The sequence below is a fragment of the Cetorhinus maximus genome, chromosome 27 (assembly GCF_964194155.1).
Source record: "Cetorhinus maximus chromosome 27, sCetMax3.hap1.1, whole genome shotgun sequence".
Lineage (NCBI taxonomy): Eukaryota > Metazoa > Chordata > Chondrichthyes > Lamniformes > Cetorhinidae > Cetorhinus > Cetorhinus maximus.
Genome location: NC_135905.1, coordinates 14,595,905 through 14,617,943, shown reverse-complemented (window position 1 = coordinate 14,617,943; position 22,039 = coordinate 14,595,905). Strand labels below are relative to the sequence as shown.

The 22,039-nt window shown below is 38.4% G+C and overlaps 1 protein-coding gene across 2 annotated transcripts in view; it reads right to left on the bottom strand.

Moving 5' to 3' along the window:
• Positions 1–22,039, bottom strand: part of tubgcp2 (tubulin gamma complex component 2) — a 39,576-nt gene that overhangs the window by 8,257 nt on the left and 9,280 nt on the right. For both annotated transcript variants that reach the window (XM_078530763.1, XM_078530764.1), the window contains exons 5-14: positions 20,172–20,331; positions 18,742–18,949; positions 18,334–18,533; positions 17,747–17,936; positions 17,114–17,259; positions 14,249–14,429; positions 11,256–11,436; positions 9,075–9,247; positions 4,365–4,493; positions 2,413–2,533 (exon numbers count right to left, since the gene is read on the bottom strand). In XM_078530763.1, coding sequence (XP_078386889.1) covers positions 2,413–2,533; positions 4,365–4,493; positions 9,075–9,247; positions 11,256–11,436; positions 14,249–14,429; positions 17,114–17,259; positions 17,747–17,936; positions 18,334–18,533; positions 18,742–18,949; positions 20,172–20,331 — 1,689 coding nt within the window. The remainder of the gene's footprint in view (positions 1–2,412; positions 2,534–4,364; positions 4,494–9,074; positions 9,248–11,255; positions 11,437–14,248; positions 14,430–17,113; positions 17,260–17,746; positions 17,937–18,333; positions 18,534–18,741; positions 18,950–20,171; positions 20,332–22,039) is intronic.

Here is a 22,039-nt window from a genome sequence, read left to right as displayed (position 1 = left end):
TTTGAGACAGGAACCACTCTGATCTAGTGTGCTGCCCGCATACTCTGATGAATTGACGAGCAACACTACAAAATACAAATGGCTGCAACATAGTGGAAGGCGGCCAGGAGTCATTCTGCACTGGATTTCAAGGAGGGCAACTTTCCCAATTTCACCCTCAAACATACCAAGGTTTTGAGTAAAGCTTCCAGCATCGAATTATTTGCCTCATCAGAACTCATCAAGTACAGTTAAAAAAAATAAAAGTTTAATATTTGAAAGAGAATTAAATGCATTACTGGTAATGGATCACTGCATGAGAGCTAGTTTCTTACTTAGCGTTCATACGTTTAATCCAAGGAAAATGATTGTTTTATCCTTTTCATATACGTCTATAAGCATCTGCATCTCTGAGGAGCATGTGTAAGCAGCAGAAAGCAATTCTCTTAGATTGATCATTTTTGGTTCTAAAGCTAGCACAATTTTAAAATCCATTTCCAGAGGAACGGTCACATCAATGACTACACTTGATCCTGAATTGATGGAAGCCAGTCAGAAGCCCGAGATGCAACTGCAAGCTGATCTCAGTTCCAGGAATTCACACTGTCAGAAGACATTTACACTATAGGTTGGGCACCTCTCTGGTTGCTGATGTTGCTCTCTGGGCATTTGCATATGCTAACAATTTTAATGCTCAGTAGAGAGACCTGAGAGGTAAATGTACATAAATCATTGAAGGCAGCAGGGCAGGTTGAGATAGTGGCCAAAAAGGTATATGGGATCCTGGGCTTTGAGAGGCATCGAGTACAAGAGCAAGGAAATTATGATGAACCTTTATAAAACTTTGGTTCAGCCCTCAACTGGAGCTTTGCACCCATTCTGGGCACCACACTTCAGGAAAAATGTGAAGGTTTTAGGAAGGATGCAGAAAAGATTTATAAGAATAGCTCCAGGGATGAAGGGCTAAAGCTAGGTTTGTTCTCCTTAAAGAAGTTTGAAAGGGGATGCGAAGTGTTCAAAATTATGAGAGATCTAAAAAAAAAAAAATAGGTTGAGAAAAACTGTTCCCATTGGCAGAAGGGTCAAGGACCAGATGACAATTATTTGTGATTGGCAGAAGAAACAAAAGCAAGGAAAAACATTTTTTTTTTAAAAGCAGCAGAAGGTTAGGACCTGGAATGCACTGTCTGAGTGTGTGGTGGGGTGAGATTCAATTGTGGCTTTCAAAAGGGAATTGGATAAGCACCTGAAGAGAAAAATTCCACACGGCCGCAGGGAAACAGCGGGGCAGTCGGTGCAGCTGAGTTGTTCTTGCAGAGAGCCGGCATGTACGTGATGGGCCGAATGGCTTCATGCTGTGCTGCAACCATTCTATGATTTTATTCTATGCTTCTAGGGCAAATAACATTTTTAAATCCTTCTATAGGTGTGAACAGAACAAGAAATATCCTGTATTTCTGGGCACCAAAAGCCAATTTCCTTCCTTCAATCTATCATGTAAAATACCCTCTCTAGGCACAGCACAAGCACAGCTGTCATTTTAAATCATGCTTTGTGTGAGCAAATGAAAAGCTGGTTTCAAATCACCAATTAAAATAGGCCAAACTTAGATGCCTTAAGTTACAAAATAGAATCTATGGTTCAATGCCACAATCTGGGCAGAAGTCACTTTATTTTAAGTGAACAACACTAATATTTTAAAACTGGGAGTTGAGTTTGATGGAGAATGAGTGACCTGCCAGCTGTACATATTAAGTATCTTTAACCCAAACTTTTCCATCTTTACCACTGTCCATAATAAGGCAATGACAAAGAATTTTACAAATATAACAAAAGGAATAATTTCAATGTGAAAACATTCGAGATATATCTCTATTTCAAATACTTCAATTTATAAACGTGAAGAGAATATGCACTATAGCCACTATTAACAAGAACATAAATAACTCTGAAATCTTGTCCTTAAACATTTTAATAAGTACCATAAGACTACATGATAAAAATATGGTTCGCGCACATTTTGATTTAATTATCTGTCTCTACAGTAATGTCTTCCACATTTAGGTTACGATTCCTTAGTATTTTTTCCATTATTGCCAAAAGGTTTACGTGAGGTTAGTAAGTAGGGAAAACAAAACATATTCAGAGTATTCATTAAAACTAAATGCTTTTAACAGCAGGTAATTTATATTTGCTTAATGTAATTTGGTTCATGATTATAACTGGAAAGAAATGCTGAGCTAATCTTTTCCACATTGACCAAGTTAAAAGCTGCACAGCACAGAGTACAGTAACAACTGTCCGGGAGACATTAAACTTAAGTTTGGCAATATTTTGTACATTAGGATAGTTTGAGCAAAATACTAGCAAAAGTAAGGTACCATTAGACTTCTGTAAATAGCTCTCCAGCTAATTAAGTTTTTCATTACTTACGGATTTTAGATTATTTTCCATAGTGTGCCAATTCGGCTCCATAACCTCAAACATCATGTAGTACTGAATGTTCTGCACAAAATTCAGCATTCGCTGTCTCAAAGTGAAAGCTGCAGCAAACCTAATGGATAAAGCAACACTGATGGTGAACTGTGGGAATCTGAACTAGTAAAACCCTATAAATAAAACATGCTGGCCAGGAACAAATAGGTGATAAGCTAAGGAGATGGTTTTTCTCCATAACTTCCTCATGATATAATGCCTTGCACAATTTAAATACCAATTTTTCTCTCAACTTAAATTGGATTTTCTACTCCCCCACCCACCATTCTTTTCCTCATAAAAGTCCAGAGTCAAAAACCCTTGTAAAGAAGTTACCTAAAATACATCATCTAAGTGCAATGAACCGTGGCTCAGTGGTAGCACTCCCACTCGAGTCAGGTGGCTATGGATTTGGGCCCCACTTCAGATAGTATCAGTGAGAAGAGATGAAAACTCTGGTCCTCTCTGAATACCAGGCTGACACATCTAGCAGGATACTTGTGTCTGAGGGAAGTAGAGTGGCTCCACTCCAGCAAGCAAGATACCAGAACTCCATTATTCAAATACTGAATTGATGACCAAAGTGGCACTTGCGTCAAATGAGATTGGCAACATGTGGCAACATCCCCCCCACCACCTCCACTTTGTATCTAGCCAGCTCTCCTGGTTAGAGAGATGAATCTGACTAACAGTATGAAGGGACATATTTATGGGAATGTTTGCTTCGTGCACTGACAAGAAAGAGAATAAGAGCACGACATTCAAATTAACATTTGTTTCCATTGATATCAATTCAGAATTCGTGTCTCCACAAAGCATTGATATAGTACAGCTCTTTTAAAAAGGTTAAAATACTTCTGAGGAATAGGTATTTTTGCATATTAGGTTTCAATTATTTACAACAGTGTTTGAATAACAGAGTAATTCACATCATGAATACACATTTCTACATTCGGACTAACTTCAATTTAAAAAGGATTGAATAAACAGTTAGCATTAAGAACAAATAGGCAACAATATTTCAAAACAAAACACAGCATGACAGCTTAAGTTGAATGTTCGTCCAATTATACGTCTCAGAAGAATTTTGTCAAACATTTTCTTGGGGTCTCGCCCAATCTGCTGCTGAAATTATGGCAGCTGATTTGAGTGAACCCAAGGAAATTTCTAGTCTGTATGTTTGTGTGATATGAAGTTTGTCCAGTTTGTGCAGATGGCTTTGATGGAGCTCATGAAATATTTTGGGTGGATAAATACCACAAGGTTTCTCAATTTACAAAAAACATCTGCTCAGTGGAATTCTCATATAAGAACTGCAATTTCTAAGCTTGGTTTCAATCAGCTACAGTATGTCTATTTTATTTAAAATTGCTATTGATTCACATTGTATTTAAACAAAATGGCCATAAAAGCTCAAGTAACATTTTAATAAGTAGATTTGTATCTTGTTCTTTACAATCTTATTCCATGCTCTTCTGACTAGCTAATCTGCTTATTTAACATCTTCCATATTATAGATAAGAGCATTTTAAAGGACTGTTTTGTCACAATAAAAGCATTATTGTTCAGAGTACTTACTGATCATGTGAGCTCATACTCCAATTTTGGCATGTTACACAAATTACAAGTCCATTTGGCCTGTGAAGTAAATTGAAATGATGCTGCACTTACTTAAGCAACACCGTTCATTTGTAAAGTTCCACTGGAAGAAATTTGGCATTGCAGCAAAATGCAAAAGGATCTGAACATTTGAAAATTGGATTATGAACCAGCATGCCCAGAGACAGATGCTCACAACTTTTGGAAAAACACTGTTCCAGTAGCAATGCTATAATGCAGTAAAATATTGAGAATGTATTGTACACTTTTTGAATATACTATATAACATTGTTCCAAAATATCATACTTACCATTTAGCAGAGTGTAATGAATACTGTTTTGCAACTTTATTACTGATCCACACATTGCACAGCTGCCGTTCCACATGTTTGCAGTAAAACATATGTCTGAAGAGCATTTGATACCTAGTTAAAGCTTTCCTATTGAGTATAAATAAATGAATAGTGAGCTTATAGAAATACAACTCTAGAACTAGAAATAAGATCTTTATAGGCAACATTCATTGGAACAACTACATAAAGCCTCAATGTGCACAGAAGTTTGGAATGCATCTATGGCAGTGTATTTTCAAAGTGTATGTATATAATTTTACTCTGCAGTAATTTGCAATCCAAACAAAATAAGTGTTAAAAAAGTTTAGTTATTTTTGCTAATGCTATCTAGCATGAAGTAATTTTATGCAAGATTGGAAAAATCATCTATGATCTAATAGGTCATAATAAGGGCTCTCTAGCATTTGTGAAAACATCTGACCTAACGTTGTAGTTAAAATTACACTATTATTGTAATAAAGTTAATATTTATATCTGTCAGTACTTAACATTTTAAGTATGATACATGCGAGCTTCCTCATTCTTTGAATATAGTTCATCTTCCATGTGCAAGATAAATACCCTCTCACCAAACAGGAGGAAAGAAGGAAACTTGGATATTCTCCCTTTAAGGAATTCATTCATGCCATTTCAGGGCCATTTTAGCTTCAACTCCATTGTATATAGGAGCCTTGTACTGAGCCACACCGTGACCACAGGCAGCAGCAGAGCAATAATGACAAGAAGTCAAATATGACAAGCAACTACAAGCTGCGCGTGTCTGAGAAAAATAACTGAAGACAAGGAGTAGAGTCTTTACACGGAGGCTCAGTTGGATTCAAGAATGAGGGGACTGTCAGTTGCTTATTGAATGTAACATTCTTCCTCATTCATTAACTCACTTGTCCTCCACCCAAGTCAATTATGCCCAACATATAAAACAAAATCTTGGAGGTAGAAAACCAACATTAAGGCCAGCTTGGAGAAGAGCAATTGCTAGAGTGGTCAGATTAAGACAATAATGGAATGATGAAACTGATTTCATTAAGTAGGTATTTTGCAAATAGCATTAAGAGAAGCTTTCCATATATTAATCATACCTCAATTAGAACAGTTTCTAACTTTCTCTTTAGTTCTTGACCAACAGTGAATGACAAAGATACAAATTCTGCCTCCTTAACTGTCACAAATTATTTCCATGTTTGAAGCACTTTGAGAAGCTTGAGACACATGATAGGTGTAATACAAGTACTTATTTTTTCAATCCAATTTCCTAATTGCTGCTTTCTGATAGAATTTACTTAAGGTTTTTGCTACGAGTAAAATGAAAAGCTCCCTAGACTGTTGCTATGCTTACATTTTATTTCAGTATAATGGATTAGTGAACCTTGTGCATTGGTGCAGATCCCACTTCATCTTGTTTAATATGAAGTTAAAGCAATCAAGGCATATTTTTAAATATGAAATATAAAATCCTACAAAAACAAATGTGAAATGCATTGAACATAAGCTTATTTAATAAGAGATTCAAATTTCCAATAGGCATTTACTGCCAAGCTACCCAGGTACCTTTAATGACCCTGATTTCCACTGAGTATCTGCCAACTGAATTTCCTGCCAGGCAGATGATTGCTGGCATATGAATTCTCAGTCAGTCGAGTGACAGATCCTGCCTGGAAATCAGTCAGAAAGCTGAAATGTCACAGCAAAATGGGTTGCGGTCAAAAAAAAAATCCTGGCAGCAGTCAGTGAATCTTTTCCACTGATATCATGGCTTTATATAAAAAAAAAAGATTAAGCTGCTAATAAAACATCTAAATACCACTGCAATGAGAACTTACAAACCAGCTTCAATGCTACTTCATGATCAATATGAAAAAATTAGGAATTTTTGAAGTACCTTTATTATGAGTTAATCTACATCTAAAATAATTCATTCTTTCTTTTAAAAAAATCCAATGGCTGCACAGATATGCTTCATTTTACTTTCCAATCACATAACTCCTGTATCTAGATGTGGACTGGGTTGTGCGCCTCAATTTATTATGATGGGCTTGGTTTTTGGGAGCAGGTTTCACCATATTGTGGTTGCAGACACTTAAAATGTTAAGTTAGCTAACTTTCCAGACAATGCGTTTGTCTTTCCATTAGTGCTGGAATGTATGATATTATAGTCTCTCAGAAAAAGAATCTGCAATTCTGTTGTCTATTAAAATGACATTATTACTTTTACCACAATTGATTGACAGCCCTATAAATCAAAAGAAGTAGATCTGCTATATTTTTTTTAAAAAAAAATCACTTTTAGGTTTCCAAACATTGCTTAACTGAAGAGCTGCCAGAGAATTCTGCTCCTATGTTTCAGTCCCACGTTTGACCTGAATCAAGGATCTATTATCCCAAGATATTATAAAAACAGCTGGTTCTTGAAGTGAATATTCTAATTGCATATATTGCCAGTTATTTCTTCTATCTAATATCTTGCTGTTGTGAATTATTTAAATATAAACAAATGTGAATGCCATTTTAGTTTGTACAAATCTGACTGAGCACATGATATTTTCCATCATTAAGTAGACTATGTATATATTAGAAATCCTTTTTAAAATTGCACTGTGCGGTTTACTGTAATCAGGACTAATTGTTTGAGATGGAATATATTGGGCTGTAACCTCCGACTAGCGTTGGAGAGTGCTGACCCGCAGAAATGAGAAGAAATACCTACTTACCTGGTCTTGAAAATAACATTGACACTTCCATTCGACGGAGCTGCTAGGAGCCTGCATCGAAGACTCGTCGCAAGCCCCAGCGAAGTCTAAGTCCAGCGTATTTAAGGAGGCCACGCCCCCTTCTTTGCAGCACTTGCTGCCATAAAACAGGTAAGTTTAAAGGGCCAGGGAAATTGACAAGCCAGGGGGAAGGCAAGTATGTAGGATTTGGGGGTTGGGGATGTCCAGGGGGTGGTCCAAGGAAGTGGAGGGTGGGGGGTGTTTTGGGGGTGGTCTGCGGTCCAGAGGTGCCAAGGGGTGTGTGGGGAGTCCCGTGGTGGGGGTTGGGCGTGGGGGATTCCGAGGGGTCAGTCTGGGTCTTTACAATAATTTCTCAGAAGATAGAATTAAAACCTCTTCTTCTAACTTTTTCTGGGTAACCATCCGAAGTTTCGTCTAAATTGCATTTTCGGATGGTTCCCAAAACAGCACCATTGTCCAGAGGAAATGTGCAGTTCTGGGCAATTGCTGTGCAAACCCTTAGCTGGGAACTACCCAGAGAGATTCCACAGTGCATCTTTGGGTACAAATCCCACCACAGCAGCTGAAATAAATTAATAAATATGGAATTATAAAGCTAGTCTCAGTAATGGTGACCATGAAAATACTGATTGTTGTAAACACACCCATTCGGTTCACTAATGTCCTTTAGAGAAGGAAATCTGCCAACCTCACCCAGTCTGGTCTATATGTGATGCCAGGCCTACAGCAGTGTGGTTGACTCTTAACTGCCCAATGAAATGGCCTAGCAAGCCACTCAGTTCAAGGGCAATTAGGGATGGGCAATAATGCCAGCGAGACCCACATCACATGAAAGAAGAAGAAAAAAGTATGTGGACCAATTATGAAATCTAAAATCAGGTTTCACAAATGTAAAAACTCTGCACAACTGGGCAACACAAGATACAATGGAAGAGGACTGGCAGTACTGGACTTAACCCCATTTTTCTCAAGCATTCAAACTCTTCACTATTGCATGCCCCTATATTTAACAGCCCATTTAAGAACTGACAGTACTGACACATTCAAATGACACCCTGCTTTGGGTCTTGAACTTAAAACGTTCTGTTGGTAAACTCCAAGCTATTCATGCAACATTAAACATTAGGCTTAAAGTAAATCCAGCAACGTTCGCATTAATAGCCTCAACTGTTCTGATCAACTTTAGGTTGATCTTTTTCATTAGAAATACTAGATATTCTTCTGGCATTTTTTTTTTAATCATTCACTTCCTCAGCAGGGTGAAAAAAATGAAAGTAGTTGTATCTGTAAAATGGTTTATCAGATCTTCAAGATGTGCCAATGCATTTTACAACCAGTAGATGACCTACGAGCCGTAATCAGCTGTTATGTGGGAAAACGTAGCAGCCAATATGTGTACAGCAACATCCCATAAACGCCAAACAATTTAATTTTTGCATAGTGTTGGCTGAGGGAGAAATTTTGGATATGACACCTGGAGAACTCCTTGCTCTCTTTTGAGCATGAAACTGATATTTAATGTCCACACCAGTAGGCAGATAGGGCCTCTGTTGAATGCATCACCTGAAAAGGTGGTGCCTCCAACAATGCAGCACCTCCTCATTAATGCACAAAAGTTGTCAGTCTAGTTTTTCTGCACAAATCTGTACAGAGTCCTGAACCTACACAACCTTGGATTCAAGGCAAGAGCGCTACAAGCTAAGCCAAATTGACATTAATCAGCTCAGTTCAGTTGGTGAGCATTTCTTTTTGTAAAGCTGCAGTGAAGATCCAGAAATTAAATTATTTTCTCAGGAAGCACTTAAGTTTCCATCATCACCAGAGATCCGTATTTCCTTCATCAGCTAATATTTAAGCCCCAGCCAAACAAATAAGCTAAATGAGCAGGGCTTTGCTTGTAGGCTTGCATGCTGCATTGCAGCTAGACAAGACCAATTACCTATTTATAATCAACGAAAGTGGCCATTTCACAACATAATCAAAGGAGAAAGCTTCCAGGCCACTAAGAGCAATCTCTGTTGGATCTGCGTTGATGATAGCCTTTTCCTGTTTGGTTTCAATAGCCAGAACCCGCAGGAGCTGAGTGATGAGGTCATGTGGCATAAGATTAATCTGCAGAGGAATAAAATCATTACCTAGTTTCATTTACCAGATCAAAAGTAGCATCAGTAAACTCAAAGAATTGACAGAGGCAGTTACTTAAGATTTTGGTTAATGCAGCTGCGTAATAATATAATTTTAGTAACAGTTTAGACTACTGAATGATTAAATGCTTTGTAAAAGGTGCACAAGTGCAGTAGGTCTTAAATATCTAGGCAGAACCTATGTATAAAAACAATTAGACATTTATTTGATTCCTTTGTTGTTTACAACACATACTTTAACAAACGATCAAAGCTTGAGAAAGATTTTGGGCTCCAGAAAGCCTATAAAAAAGTGAGAAATTTGTAGTATAGCAGTCAGTTTGGAGCTTGGTAGTGTTTGAGGGAGGGAAGGAATACATTAATTAAGTTACTCCAACCAGTTAATTCCGTTACAGTTGTGAATCACAGAAACAGGTCATTCAATCTATTAAGTCTGCACTGTTTAGCTCCAAGAGGCATCTCTGCTCACTTCCTTCAGGATTCCTTTTTTATTCCAAGCAATGGTCTAAGTGTCTAGCCATATAAATACTGTGGCTATAAGAGCAGGTCAGAGGCTAGGAATCCTGTGGTGAGCAGCCCACCTCGTGACTCCCCAAAGCCTGTCCACCATCTACAAGGCACAAGTCAGGAGTGTGATGGAATACTGTCCACTTGCCTGGATGAGCGCAGCTCCAACAACACTCAAGAAGCTTAACACCATCCAAGTTAATGCAGCCCGCTAGATTGGCACCTCATCCACAAACATTCACTCCCTTCACCACCGACACACAGTGGCACCATCTACAAGATGCACTGCAGGAATTCACCAAGTCTCTTTGGGCAGCACTCTCCAAACCCATGATCACTACCATCTAGAAGGACAAGGGCAGCAGACACATGGGAACACCATCACTTGCAAGTTCCCCTCCAAGCCACTCACCATTTTAGCTTGGAAACATGTGGCCGTTCCTTCAGTCACTGGGTCAAAATCCTGGAACTCCCTTCCTACAGTGCTGTGGATGTAGCTACACCACGTGGGTTGCAGCGGTTCAAGAAGGCAGCTCACCCCCACCTTCTCAAGGGCAATTAGGGATGAGCAATAAATGCTGGCCTAGCCAGCAATGCCCACATTCCGTGAATGTATTAAAGAAGAAACAAATGCCTTATACAAAAAAGTGAATTCTAAAATATCCTTTACATTAATGAGCTAATCCATAACCTTCATTTTTCCTCAAGTGTGGAATCTCAATTTCTAATCTTAACACAGGAGTTAATTCAGAGAACTAGCTTAACCCTCCACAGCCTCCCCCGCCACCCCCACCCCCCACACACACCCCACCATGACCTGCTGCATGAGTGAAAGGATAACATTCAGTCTTAGTTTATCGTCGGGGGCTGACAAAGCCAAGATCAAAGGAGTGGAGCAAAGTCTATTTTATATATTTCAATAAGCAGTATAGCAGAGACTGCTCACCAATTAATTATCCTTCTTGCTTTCCCAATTGCCTGGATAAGATGATGTCAGCTCATGGATCTCAGCCATTGTCAGTAGAAAACAGATGTGAGAGAGTTCTGTCACTTTGATTTTTCTCCTGTCTCAGGGGTTGGGAGTGACGTGGGTAGGTGGTTAGCGGGTTCATCACTGGGTATGTACAGTTAGCTAACATTGAATATAATTCTGGTATACAGGCCTTCAAGCTATTAAAAACCAGTCAACCCTCCTATTCAAACACAGAACTTACTCAGATACTCAATCGTTTCAATATTCCCTGAACCTGTGTCCAGTGAATAATGGTAATAGTTGTTTTTGGCACAGAAATTATACTGCACTGTTCACAAGGTTAAAACTGTTATAAGATTTGCCTTATAATCCCAGCGAGCACACTGTTAATTGAGGTTTATCGTGAACTTATCACAGTTAAACATTTTTCCATAGTTATTACATTAACAAGAGGTATTTTTAAATCCAAGGTTCCATTAATTATGCTCCAACACACCTTCAAATCATCTTTAAATGGGTCAGTGTTGGCAGTGCTCATTCTCAGTGCTAGCTCCAACAGAGCTTCCAGTCTGGTGGGAATGATATCATCTACTGACTTTTTCAGCTCCTCTTCTGTAAGGTCCATGAAGTGGATAAAGAAATCTCCTTGGTCCATCAGGAAGTAGTGTTTTATTGACCTGGAGAAATAATAAATCGACACAGCAAGCATTTTACTGAAGAACCATATTGATGAATGCATGCTGTTTTTATAGTGCAGTACAGCATAATGATAATTAACAAGCATAAAGCCTGACTAAGGACAACAAAATACATTTGGAAGCAATTTACCCAGTCTTATTATGTTAGCATAGAACATATAATGAAATACAGCTTTTGACAGTGTGTGTTAGAACTAATTTGCATCAAAACTTCTTGAGCAATATTCCTCATCTCCTACCAGACAACAGATCACAATCAAAATGGGCTTCCAAACAGATTTGGCATTGTTAGAACAGAGACAGAATGGATAATAACATCAATCATCACACTGTTAAATTCAGTCAACTAAGAGCCACATCAGAGTACCTGTCTGAGAAAATAAGACAGTCAATTTTCTTCCCTCAAATTCAGGCTAATATTACAGAACCAAGTTTGTAACTCGTAGTGCTTTTACATGCCATATTTTAAAAGTATCTACTTATTAATGGACAGTAAACTAATCTTGCCTGAACTCCCAAACCTCAGCATAGGGAATACAGCCTTTTATAGGGCTCGAAGAGGATCGTACTATTAGTCTGTTCTACTTGTAACAGCCTCATTTATGGAAATTTTTCTTTGGACAAGTTTAAAATTCTTAAACCACATTAATCTTCTTAGAGGACACTAATGCTACTTTAATTGAATGGTTAGTACCAACAAACATGATGCCTTCAATCAATCATGATATTAACTGGCTCTTGTACAGCATCCACTGAATATTTAAACCACTTTTGACAAGAAGCCTACCCATTTACTTGGCTGAGTAGAACAAGCTTTTTACAGAAGGGAAGAAGCTTTCCAACGTTAAAGCTTAAAGAATGCACCAATATTATTCTTTATACTAGAGTAAAGAAATCTAATACTTTAACTTGCATTTGGCATATGCAGTTGAGGATTGCTACATTATGGAAGTCAAAAAACAGACTGCCAGCTATAATTGGTGCAAAGTTCTTTTGTCCATTAGTCAGTTGTAAAGGGATTCTGTTAGCATAACTGACTTACACCATAAATATAAAAGCAGAAATTTTGTGAAGTGCTTACTCTACGAATTTTATATTAACAGTTAGTGTTTCAAAAGGAATTTCATTGGTATTTAATACATTTTATCATAAATCTGTATGACGCTGATAAAGAAGCTGAGACATATTGGTCATGCTTTCAAGAGCCATCATTGTATATTTCATACAAGCACCAGGGATTTGTCAAATAGTTATTCCAACTCCCTGAAAAAGGAGTCAATCATTTGAATGAAGAATGACATTCACCAAGCTGAAAACAGAATTATTCCAAAGTTATACCATTTGGGTGGAGTTCCAATTGTCATTTTATTGGAAAACAAATACTTATTTAAAAGAAATGTTTCCAAATTCGATTAACCGTTATAGGACCAGGAGAAGGCCATTCAGCCCATCAAGCCTGCTCCACCATTCAATACGATCATGGCTGATCGAACACTTCAATGCCTTTTACCCACACTATCCCCATAGCCCTTTTTGTTATTGTTAATCAGAACTCTATCTATCTCTACCTTAAACATACTCAATGACTGAGCTTCCATGACCTTCTGAGGTAGAGAATTCCAAAGATTCACAACCCTCTGAGTAAAGGAATTTCTCATCTCTTATTTTGAAAGAGTGTCCCCTGGTTCTAGACTGCTCAACCAGGGGAAACATCTTACCTGCATCTACCCTGTCTATTCCTTTAAGTATTCTGTAGGTTTCAATGAGATCACCACTCATTCTTCAAAACTCTAGGGAACATAGGCCCAGTTTCCCCAATCTCTCTTCACAAGACAGTCTGGCCATCCCTGGAACAAGTCTGGTGAACCTTCGTTGCAATCCCTCCATGGCAATAATATCCTCTGAGGTAAGGGGACCAAAACTTCACAGTGCTCCAGGTGCAGTCTAACCAAGCTTCAATACAATTGAAGCAAGACTTCACTACTCCCATACTCAAATCCTCTTGTGATAAACGCTAACATTCCATTAGCCTTCCTAATTGCCTGCTGCACCCCTCCATGTTAGCTTTCAGTGACTTATGGACAAAGACGCCCAGGTCCCTTTGTACATCTACACTTTCTAATTTCTTACTATTTAGAAAGTACTCTGCACATCTGCTTCTTCTACCAAAATGGATAACCTCTCATTTTTCTACATTATATTCCATCTGCCATGTTCTTGCCCACTCACTAAGTCTGTCCAAATCCTCCTGTAGCCATGGAATAAAAGGCATTGATAGAGAGTTTTAATTTTGCGCAATAGCTGAACCCATATGTTATAAAGCATTTTTTCTAGCCTTACATACTAAACCACAGAGCAGAAACTTAAATCCTGCATCTTTGATTCTAATGAACCACAACTTGTTATGTGAAAAGACTGGTCCAGTAAAATGTTTCTTGATCCCCTAAAAGGCATTTTTGAGACAATGACTACTCATTCCTGAGTAAACATTCCTCCTGTATTCTTAATAGGTTACATGCATAGATACTAATGATACAAGTAGATCCTCACCAGGGAACTATGAAATGCACAATTAATTCAATTTGTGGGAATAACATAACACTAAATGGCTTAGTACTTCAGAGTCCCCCCCATTCACTGTGTAATCTACGAGATTGCACATGCATAGTACAAAGTGGTGCTGTTAAACCAAACTGGGAAATTAAGAGGTATTTTATGATGCCTCAAATACCGTAGGCAACAAACATAAGAAAACATTTCCTTTTTCAATAAACAATTTGAGGCCTTGTACCTGAGTCGTGCCAGGAGTTCTTTTTCCTTCATTAAGAAGTCTAATAGAACCTTGCTGGCATAGTTGTAAGATTTTTCAATTTGTTCCACATATGCTCTTTCCTTCAGAGTATAGATCACTTCCTTGGCATCGGGACAGGTCACGTCACGACCACATTCTCGAACAACATTAAGATATTTTCCTACAGGGAAAAAAGAAAAGTTATTTACCTACAGGCTGACTGGCCAAAATAAGCTACTTTGCTTCTGTCTTATAGGAAGGACATTGTTTTGTCCTTCAGCCATCGAGTCCTGGATGGAGAAGAACAAATCTTGCAGTGGACTGCTTGAGAGAAAAATAACCGATTAAAATATGATCAAAGGAGAACAAAAATATAATGGAATGCTTGCTTTGTTCTTTCTTTAAAAATAGGAAGAAGGGAGATTTTCCACTTTTAGCTCCTGAAGAACACCAGGAAATTGCACAGTGATTTTCTGTCTGCTGATTTTTAAAGAAAGTTACAGGCTAGGATGTGCTATCAGGCATTCTTGGGGCAGGATCATTTGGTCAGCGAGCAGGGGCAGGGCGGCCCTGAAGTCACTCCACGTCATTTCCATTTTCAGGTCGGCGGGGGGTGCAGCCGAGTCAGCTGTGTGCCCGCTGGCCTGTCAACGGCCTATTGAAAAACTAATTAAGGTCATTAATGAACTTGCCTGTCCGACCTTAAGGGCTTCGGGCAAAGGATGAAACCTCATCCATGGGCGGGATGAGGTTTCATGAGGGTATTTAAATTTTTATCCAATCTTTCAGTAAAAGTTATGGACATGTCCCAACTCATGTGACAGTGTCACATGAGGGGATATGTCAGGGGAAATTTTTGTACCATTTGTATTAAAAATTTTAATTCCGAGCTGATCTCCCTGAGGCAGCCCTTAGCCTCGGAGATCTGTGCGCGCATGTGTGGAAGAGCGCACTCCCGGCTGAGGGAATCCCTCCCTGCCCACACGGGGAGCGCATAGCGCTTCCGAGCGGATGTCGCGCTGGGCGGGCCTTAATCGGCTTGCCCACGTAAAATGGTGGTGCGCCCCCAGTTGGGGGCGCCGATCGGAAGTGTGATCGGAAGTGGCCACTCCTGTACTTCTCCCCCAGTGGGCGGAAAATTTTTCCCTTGGTGTGAAACAGACTCTCATAATGTGCCTTGGGAGGGAAAATATCTGAGTCCCAGTAACTTTAGCTGGGGAAAGACTTTCTCTGTTCATATTTTATATGAAATGTAAATATGTTCCTTGGTAGTGAACCCTGAATTTAAAGAAAAATGCCCTCAATTAGCAGAAACTTTGGAACAAAAAAAAAAGGTGTTTAAACAAAGTGTGCACTTCCAGCACAATCCGCAGTTTTGGTGCAGGTTGTGCTCATTTTGAGAAGTGAGCCATCTTCTCAGCTTTCTGCTCATATGCTGATCGTAAAAACTGCCTTGAGCTAGCGCAATTGGGGCAACTCTTTAAACATGAAATTCTTTTTTTAAAAAAAATTCCCTGACATATTTAAGTGTTCTGCTGCCGTTTGATTAATACAGCTGAAAATGGGTCCATCACAACAAAATATACATTTTAAATCAGAGCATCTAGAACACCAACTGTAATCTGATTTTAAATATCTGAAAATTACTTCTAAAAAATCTATGCCAGACCATTTGCTAGTTATATTGGTGTACAGTAGTCTGTTTTTTAGCAAAAAAAAGTTATAGACAAGCTTTTAAAATATGTGTATTAGCATCCTTGTCCTTTTAAAGGGACAGTTTATTTTTAAATACAGCCTCTCGGTGATTGATTCGATCTTGGGGCATGCCAGTTTTCTGCATTTCTAGGGCAACGCTTCTTAGTCTAGTGCAAAAGATTGTGGAACTCAATTTACAGCGAGTACAATTTTCACTTAAAATTCCGAAATCTTGTGTGTTGGTTTGGCTGTTTTTGGGAACATTGCGCCGATGAAACCCAGTGCAGCTTAACAAAAACTCCTGCCCTGTTAATTGCAAACTATATGGGTTGAATTAACATCAGGAGCCACAAACAACGCAGGTTACATCCGTGGATCTGGCTGCAGCTTGTTTCCCTAACTATACTAGAAATTCATAAACGGCACATCAGAGAAGGACATTCAAAATTTAATTTCCTTGGAGATTCTATCAGCTTTTTACAACACAAGGACATAGTAAGTCTTCACTGCTTTTTTAAGAATAGAAATTTAAAAAATGGAATTAGACCCAAAGATAAAGTCTGATCCTAAGTTTCATTTTGAAAAAGATTTCATTTTCTCAGTCCCTGGAGTCAAAACAAGCAACTATTTTGTCTTCCTAGTCGTCATGCTAGTTCTCTCCTGCTAGGAATTATAAACAAAAGCATCATTACTGAAGGGTAATACTAAACTTATGCTTTACAACCCCCACCCAGGAAATCTTTCTCTGCAGCTAGATACATGGAAGGCCTTCATACACAAACCTTGAATTTTCAGTTCCCTATGAATGTTTTTAATAGAACTCATCCATGCAGGTTGTGTGAAGTATTGATATACATAAACCGCACTCAAATGATTTAAAAAGTCACCACAGGCAAACTCAGCCTGACCGCGCAGCAATGTAACAAGACGCTCGGAACCTGAACGTGGGGAGAGCACAACAAACGTAGCTGCATAGCTACGAGTGTATTTCTCGTACAGTGCATTCCTTAAGAGATGCAAAGAAAGCTGGTTTAATTTAATATTTTCATAAAAACAAATCAATTTGCTTCAATGATGGAGAAAGATATAAACTCAATTGTAATTTAAACAGCTTATAGATACAACGGGACATACAGATAATGGAAAAGAGTACACAAAGTATTGTACTACCTGTACTAAGTATCTTATCAGCCAACTTCTGCAGAAACGAAGGGATTCTGTGCTGGATGATAGTGTACCTCTGATCCCAGTACTTGTCATTGTAATCCTCCTGAATTTTCTCCTTTTGTAGTTCATGTTCCTCTACCATGAACTCACTGTACAACACAAGGATTAATTTGTTTATTTATACAATAAAATTAACTGGTGAATCTTATGAAGCAAAATACTATTTGGCAAAGTAATTAAACTATTCCAAGCTAAGCAAATGGGTAATTTTCCTGTACACAGCATTACCTGCTCCATTAATGAATCAGATCACCTGCATTTTACAAACAACATAACCGGTTACCTTTCTGCAAAACAATTGAGCTCAACACTTTCAGATCACAAGATCCATAAACTCCCAGTCACACCATGCAGCAACATTTAATCTCTTGGAGTAACAACAGTGTCAGACAGCAGTGACGAAGAGTGGGGAAGGAGGACTCCATGAAGTGCAGAGCCCAGGAGGGGGCAAGAGGAGAGAATGGTGCCAGTGCAGAAGGATATGGAAGTAGAGCGAGCGTATTTAATCTGTTCAGAACTGAGACCAAGTTTAAAATAAACACAGGGAGTGATGATTTCCAGTGGGTAACCTTATACCTGTAAGGATCTTGTATGATTCCCCTGTAGATCCACTTCTCTAAAATTTCAAAGTAAGGAACACTGGCTGCTTTAGTCAGGTAGAGACATAGCTCTTGTGCCTGACTGTCTCCTGTGTAGTTAAAAGTCCGATCATGGAGCACACTTAGCGTTGATCCCCCCATGCATTCTCCTTTCTCCACGGAAGTAGCTGGTACAAAACACAGAAGAGAAAGCATGTCCTGTTGAATCAGTTACTAATTATATTTGTTTTGCTATCTTTTCTTTTGCATAAATTACGGATTGCAGTTGTTTGTTGCCAGAAAATAAAAATCCCACTGGCTATGTATGTTGCAATGATTAGCTATTAAAAGTTTCCACATTTCTACCAAGGCTTGTCTACAGTAAACATTACTCAAGGATTTCTTCCAATAAGACAGTGTATGAGTAACTTCCTATTTATAGTTGCTGTTTTGCCAATGATTTTTTTAAGCAGGCTAATTTGCATGAGTAAACTTTACCCTTATCACTTTCCTAAGATTTTTGAACCTTATCTTTACATTAAAAAAAAACAATGAATTTCAAAACTCAGCCAGACAGAACAGTACCTATTGAAGCCAAGATCTCCATTGTTCTAATGGTTGGCTGAACATAAAACCAAAGTTTCTGTAACGAGAGCAGCCCTTGTCGCTGTAAGTGTTCCAGTTGTGTCACGAGGATCATGTACTCCTTCACGAGTGTCCGCATGGCTGCAGCCAAAGCATGGTTTACCTGACCATGTTCAAAGGAGGACTTATCTTCAATGAACCTGAGTAGAGACCCAAAGCAAAATTATCACAGCTCAAACCAAATATTCACACACTCTTACTTCCACCAAGGTCTAGTATGCCACAGTTCCTTAGTCAATTTAGACAGCATGACAGTTTGGAACATGCAGTAAAAATTGCAAAATTTTCTTATGCAGAAGGAAGCCATATGTAAATAACAGATCTCCAACACCTTTTGAAGTTGCCCACCTGGTGACAGAGGAGTAGCTCGCTGCTATTGGAAGAATCCTATTTACAAGTTCTTTAACAGACATGTCTAGCGTGGGGTCAACAGCAAAGGATCGACTCTGTCTTCCCATCAATGGTTGTGCTGTGATGTACTTCCCATCTACCCCAATCAAAACGTACAGCAAGTCTTCAACTATCATTTGCTCTTGCACAGCAAGTGCTACAGTTCCTAATGGAGAGGGAGAGGTTTGACATTGAAACAGATGTATTGCAGCTGAGTTTGGGTAGTTACAACTAGCTTATTCTGAAAGCTTTGTAATCATAATTTCCTACAAGTTGCATCTTACAACAGTTAGTCTGCATGACTGCACCTTAACAAAACCATTCACAAAATCTTTCAATCTCAAAAATTTTAAGAAAAACATTTTGAATGAAATGGAAATTGGATATATAAAATAACATCAGTGAAAGTTAGCAATATATTTACCATGTGTGGTCTGCAAGATATTGCAAAAAGATAATTTAGGAATATGTCATTCTTGGTTAAGAGATTTCAAAGAGAAAGAATAAGTGGGAAATCATTTCCAGCACTTTAGAGTTTTGCCTAGGTAGAGTATGTTTTAATCTGAAGCTGGAACTCCTAGGAAATTGGGTAATGCTATATCAAAGAACAAAACATATTTTTTACATAACCCACAATCCTTTTTAATTTTAATAGCAAAACAAATAATTTAACATCTCTACAAACTACACACTGAAAAAAATCTTTATATACAAAAGTAAAATACACCCTAAATCATCAGTAAAAATTATGGCAAGGCAGTGCTTCTAGACTTTGGATTACATAAATCACAATGCAAAATGTAGAGTGCCTTTTACTGTGATCCCATAAATGGGATTACTACCCTCAAATCATCCAGGTTGTCGTGGCAGTTCCCCAATGCAAATATCATGGCAAATGCTGACATCCAGAGTATTGTGTGCTGTTAATGGATAATGACACAAACTAAAGGACTGACAATTGTATCATCATCATTGCTACAAGAAACAAATAAACAAAGGGATTCTTTTGTGTAGACCAATATTGTCACAGGATTTCGGTGAAGATGTGGAAATTTTGTACTAAGTTCCCTTGAACAGTTAAGACAACCCATGATACATGCCCTTCCACATTTGAGTCATGTTTGAAGATCACAGTTTTATTACAGTAAATTATTGACGGTTGGTGGAATTCAAGGAAAGGAAGTAAGAATACACACAAACTGTTTCAGTACAGCATTATGCCAAGGTAAGAATGATTTTGTTCTGTAACGCATTGGTATCAGTAACTCAAATAAACTTAAGTGTTAATCCAAGAAAACGGACTATCTGATAAAAAAGCACTTCTAGTTTCAAATTTTCAATTCAGCTCTGAACGAGACTCACAATAATCAAAAACATCCAATGCATACCTATAGAAACTACAGTCTCAGTGATCGGACTGGAGCTGTTTATGAAGTCCCCCAGAAGAGCTGGTCTTTCATACACCCATGGTGGGAAATGTGGGATAATCAGCCCTGGATTTCTCTTGTTGTGCTTGTCCCGAAGGAGCTTTCGGACTACTTCAAGCGGCTAGAAATTAACATTTAAAAATATGAAAACTGATTCCACAGACTATTTGTATAACTCTTGATAAATTATGAAGAATACTCAACATAATTGTGGGATGTCATTATTTTTTATTGCGAGGGGAATAAAATGTAGGAGGTTATGCTTCAGTTGTTCAGGGCAGTGGTGAGACCACATCTGGAGTACTATGTACAGTATTGGTCTTCTTATTTAAGGAAGAATGGAAATGCATTAGAAGCAGTTCAGAAAAGGTTTACTAGATGAATACCTGGAATGGGCGGGTTGTCTTATGAGAAAAGGTTGGATAGGCTAGTGTTGTAACCACTGGAGTTTAGAAGAGTAAGAGGTGACTTGATTGAAACATATAAGATCCTGAGGGGTCTTGACAGGGTGGATGTGGAAAGGATGTCTCCTCTTGTGGGAGAATCTAGAACCAGGGGTCACCATTTAAAAGTAAGGCGCCGCCCATTTAAGACAGATGAGGAGAAATTTCTTCTGTGGGTCGGGAGCCTTTGGCACTCTTTCTCAAAAGACAGTGGAAGTAGTGTCTTTAAATATTTTTAAGGCAGAAGTAGATAGATTCTTGATAAGCAAGTGGGCGAAAAGTTATCAGGTGTAGGCGGGGATGTGGATTTCAAGTTCCAATCAGATCAGCCATGCTATTTTTGAATGGCGGAGTAGGCTTGAGGGGCCGAGTGGCCTAATCCTGCTCCTAATTCGTATATCTGTATGTTCATCATAAATGAGATGTCAAATCTCCAGAATGTACTAGAAATAATTTCAGAGTTATTAAATATTTGATTCTTCAATTTTTAAAATCAGTTCTAAAATATTTTATGGTCAGATTTTGGGGACTTCTGTAATAATAGAAGGGGTTTATTTTTACTTCATGAATAATAGGTAACAACTTTCATCTCCCTCCCCCATAATGCTTTAAAATCTTCAAAAAAGATCCTTCTCTATTAACCAATGTTCCCACTCATGTTTGCAATGATCTCTGCTGGAAAGCACATATATGTGTGGACACTGGGGTGAGGGCAGGATGAGAAGTTTGACTATGATGCCAACCACAGGAAATAACCTGCTGACACACCACCCGGGCTCACCTGAGGAGCAGCTACTTGGACAAAACATCAGAGAGCAACTGGCCTCATGGAATTGCAGCAAGAGGCAACAGCTTTGGTAATGGAAGGGAGAAAATAAATGGAGGTGGGGGGTTGGATGTAGTTCAGTCAGCTTTGTGCATTAGAAAACTTCAAATCATTTGAAAAACTTGAAATTAATCAACACAAATTATCTGAAATGGAAAATTAATTCTCCAAAACATTGAATTCACACAAGCTGAGTAGACTTGTGTTTGTCTGCAGATTGAGAGAAAAATTTACTGTGCAAACCTCTGTTGTAAGCAATCGGTAAAAATAGATGAGGCTTATAATTGGAGCAGGAATAGTGATCTAGATTACTACATTGCGGCAAAGCACTTTGGATCACTAGCATTTTACACTACCAGTACACACTAATCCACAGTGAAAGGAGTTCACATCCTGTGAATGAATAAAATGAAATGGCAGACTGAATAAAGTTGCACAAAACTATTACAGGCTCATCACATCTCAATGTTCAATTTTGTTACTCATATCTACTGGAGGTATGAAGGATCCTATAAGTGTACAAGATTGATTAAATAAAGATTTGATGTTTAATCTCTTTA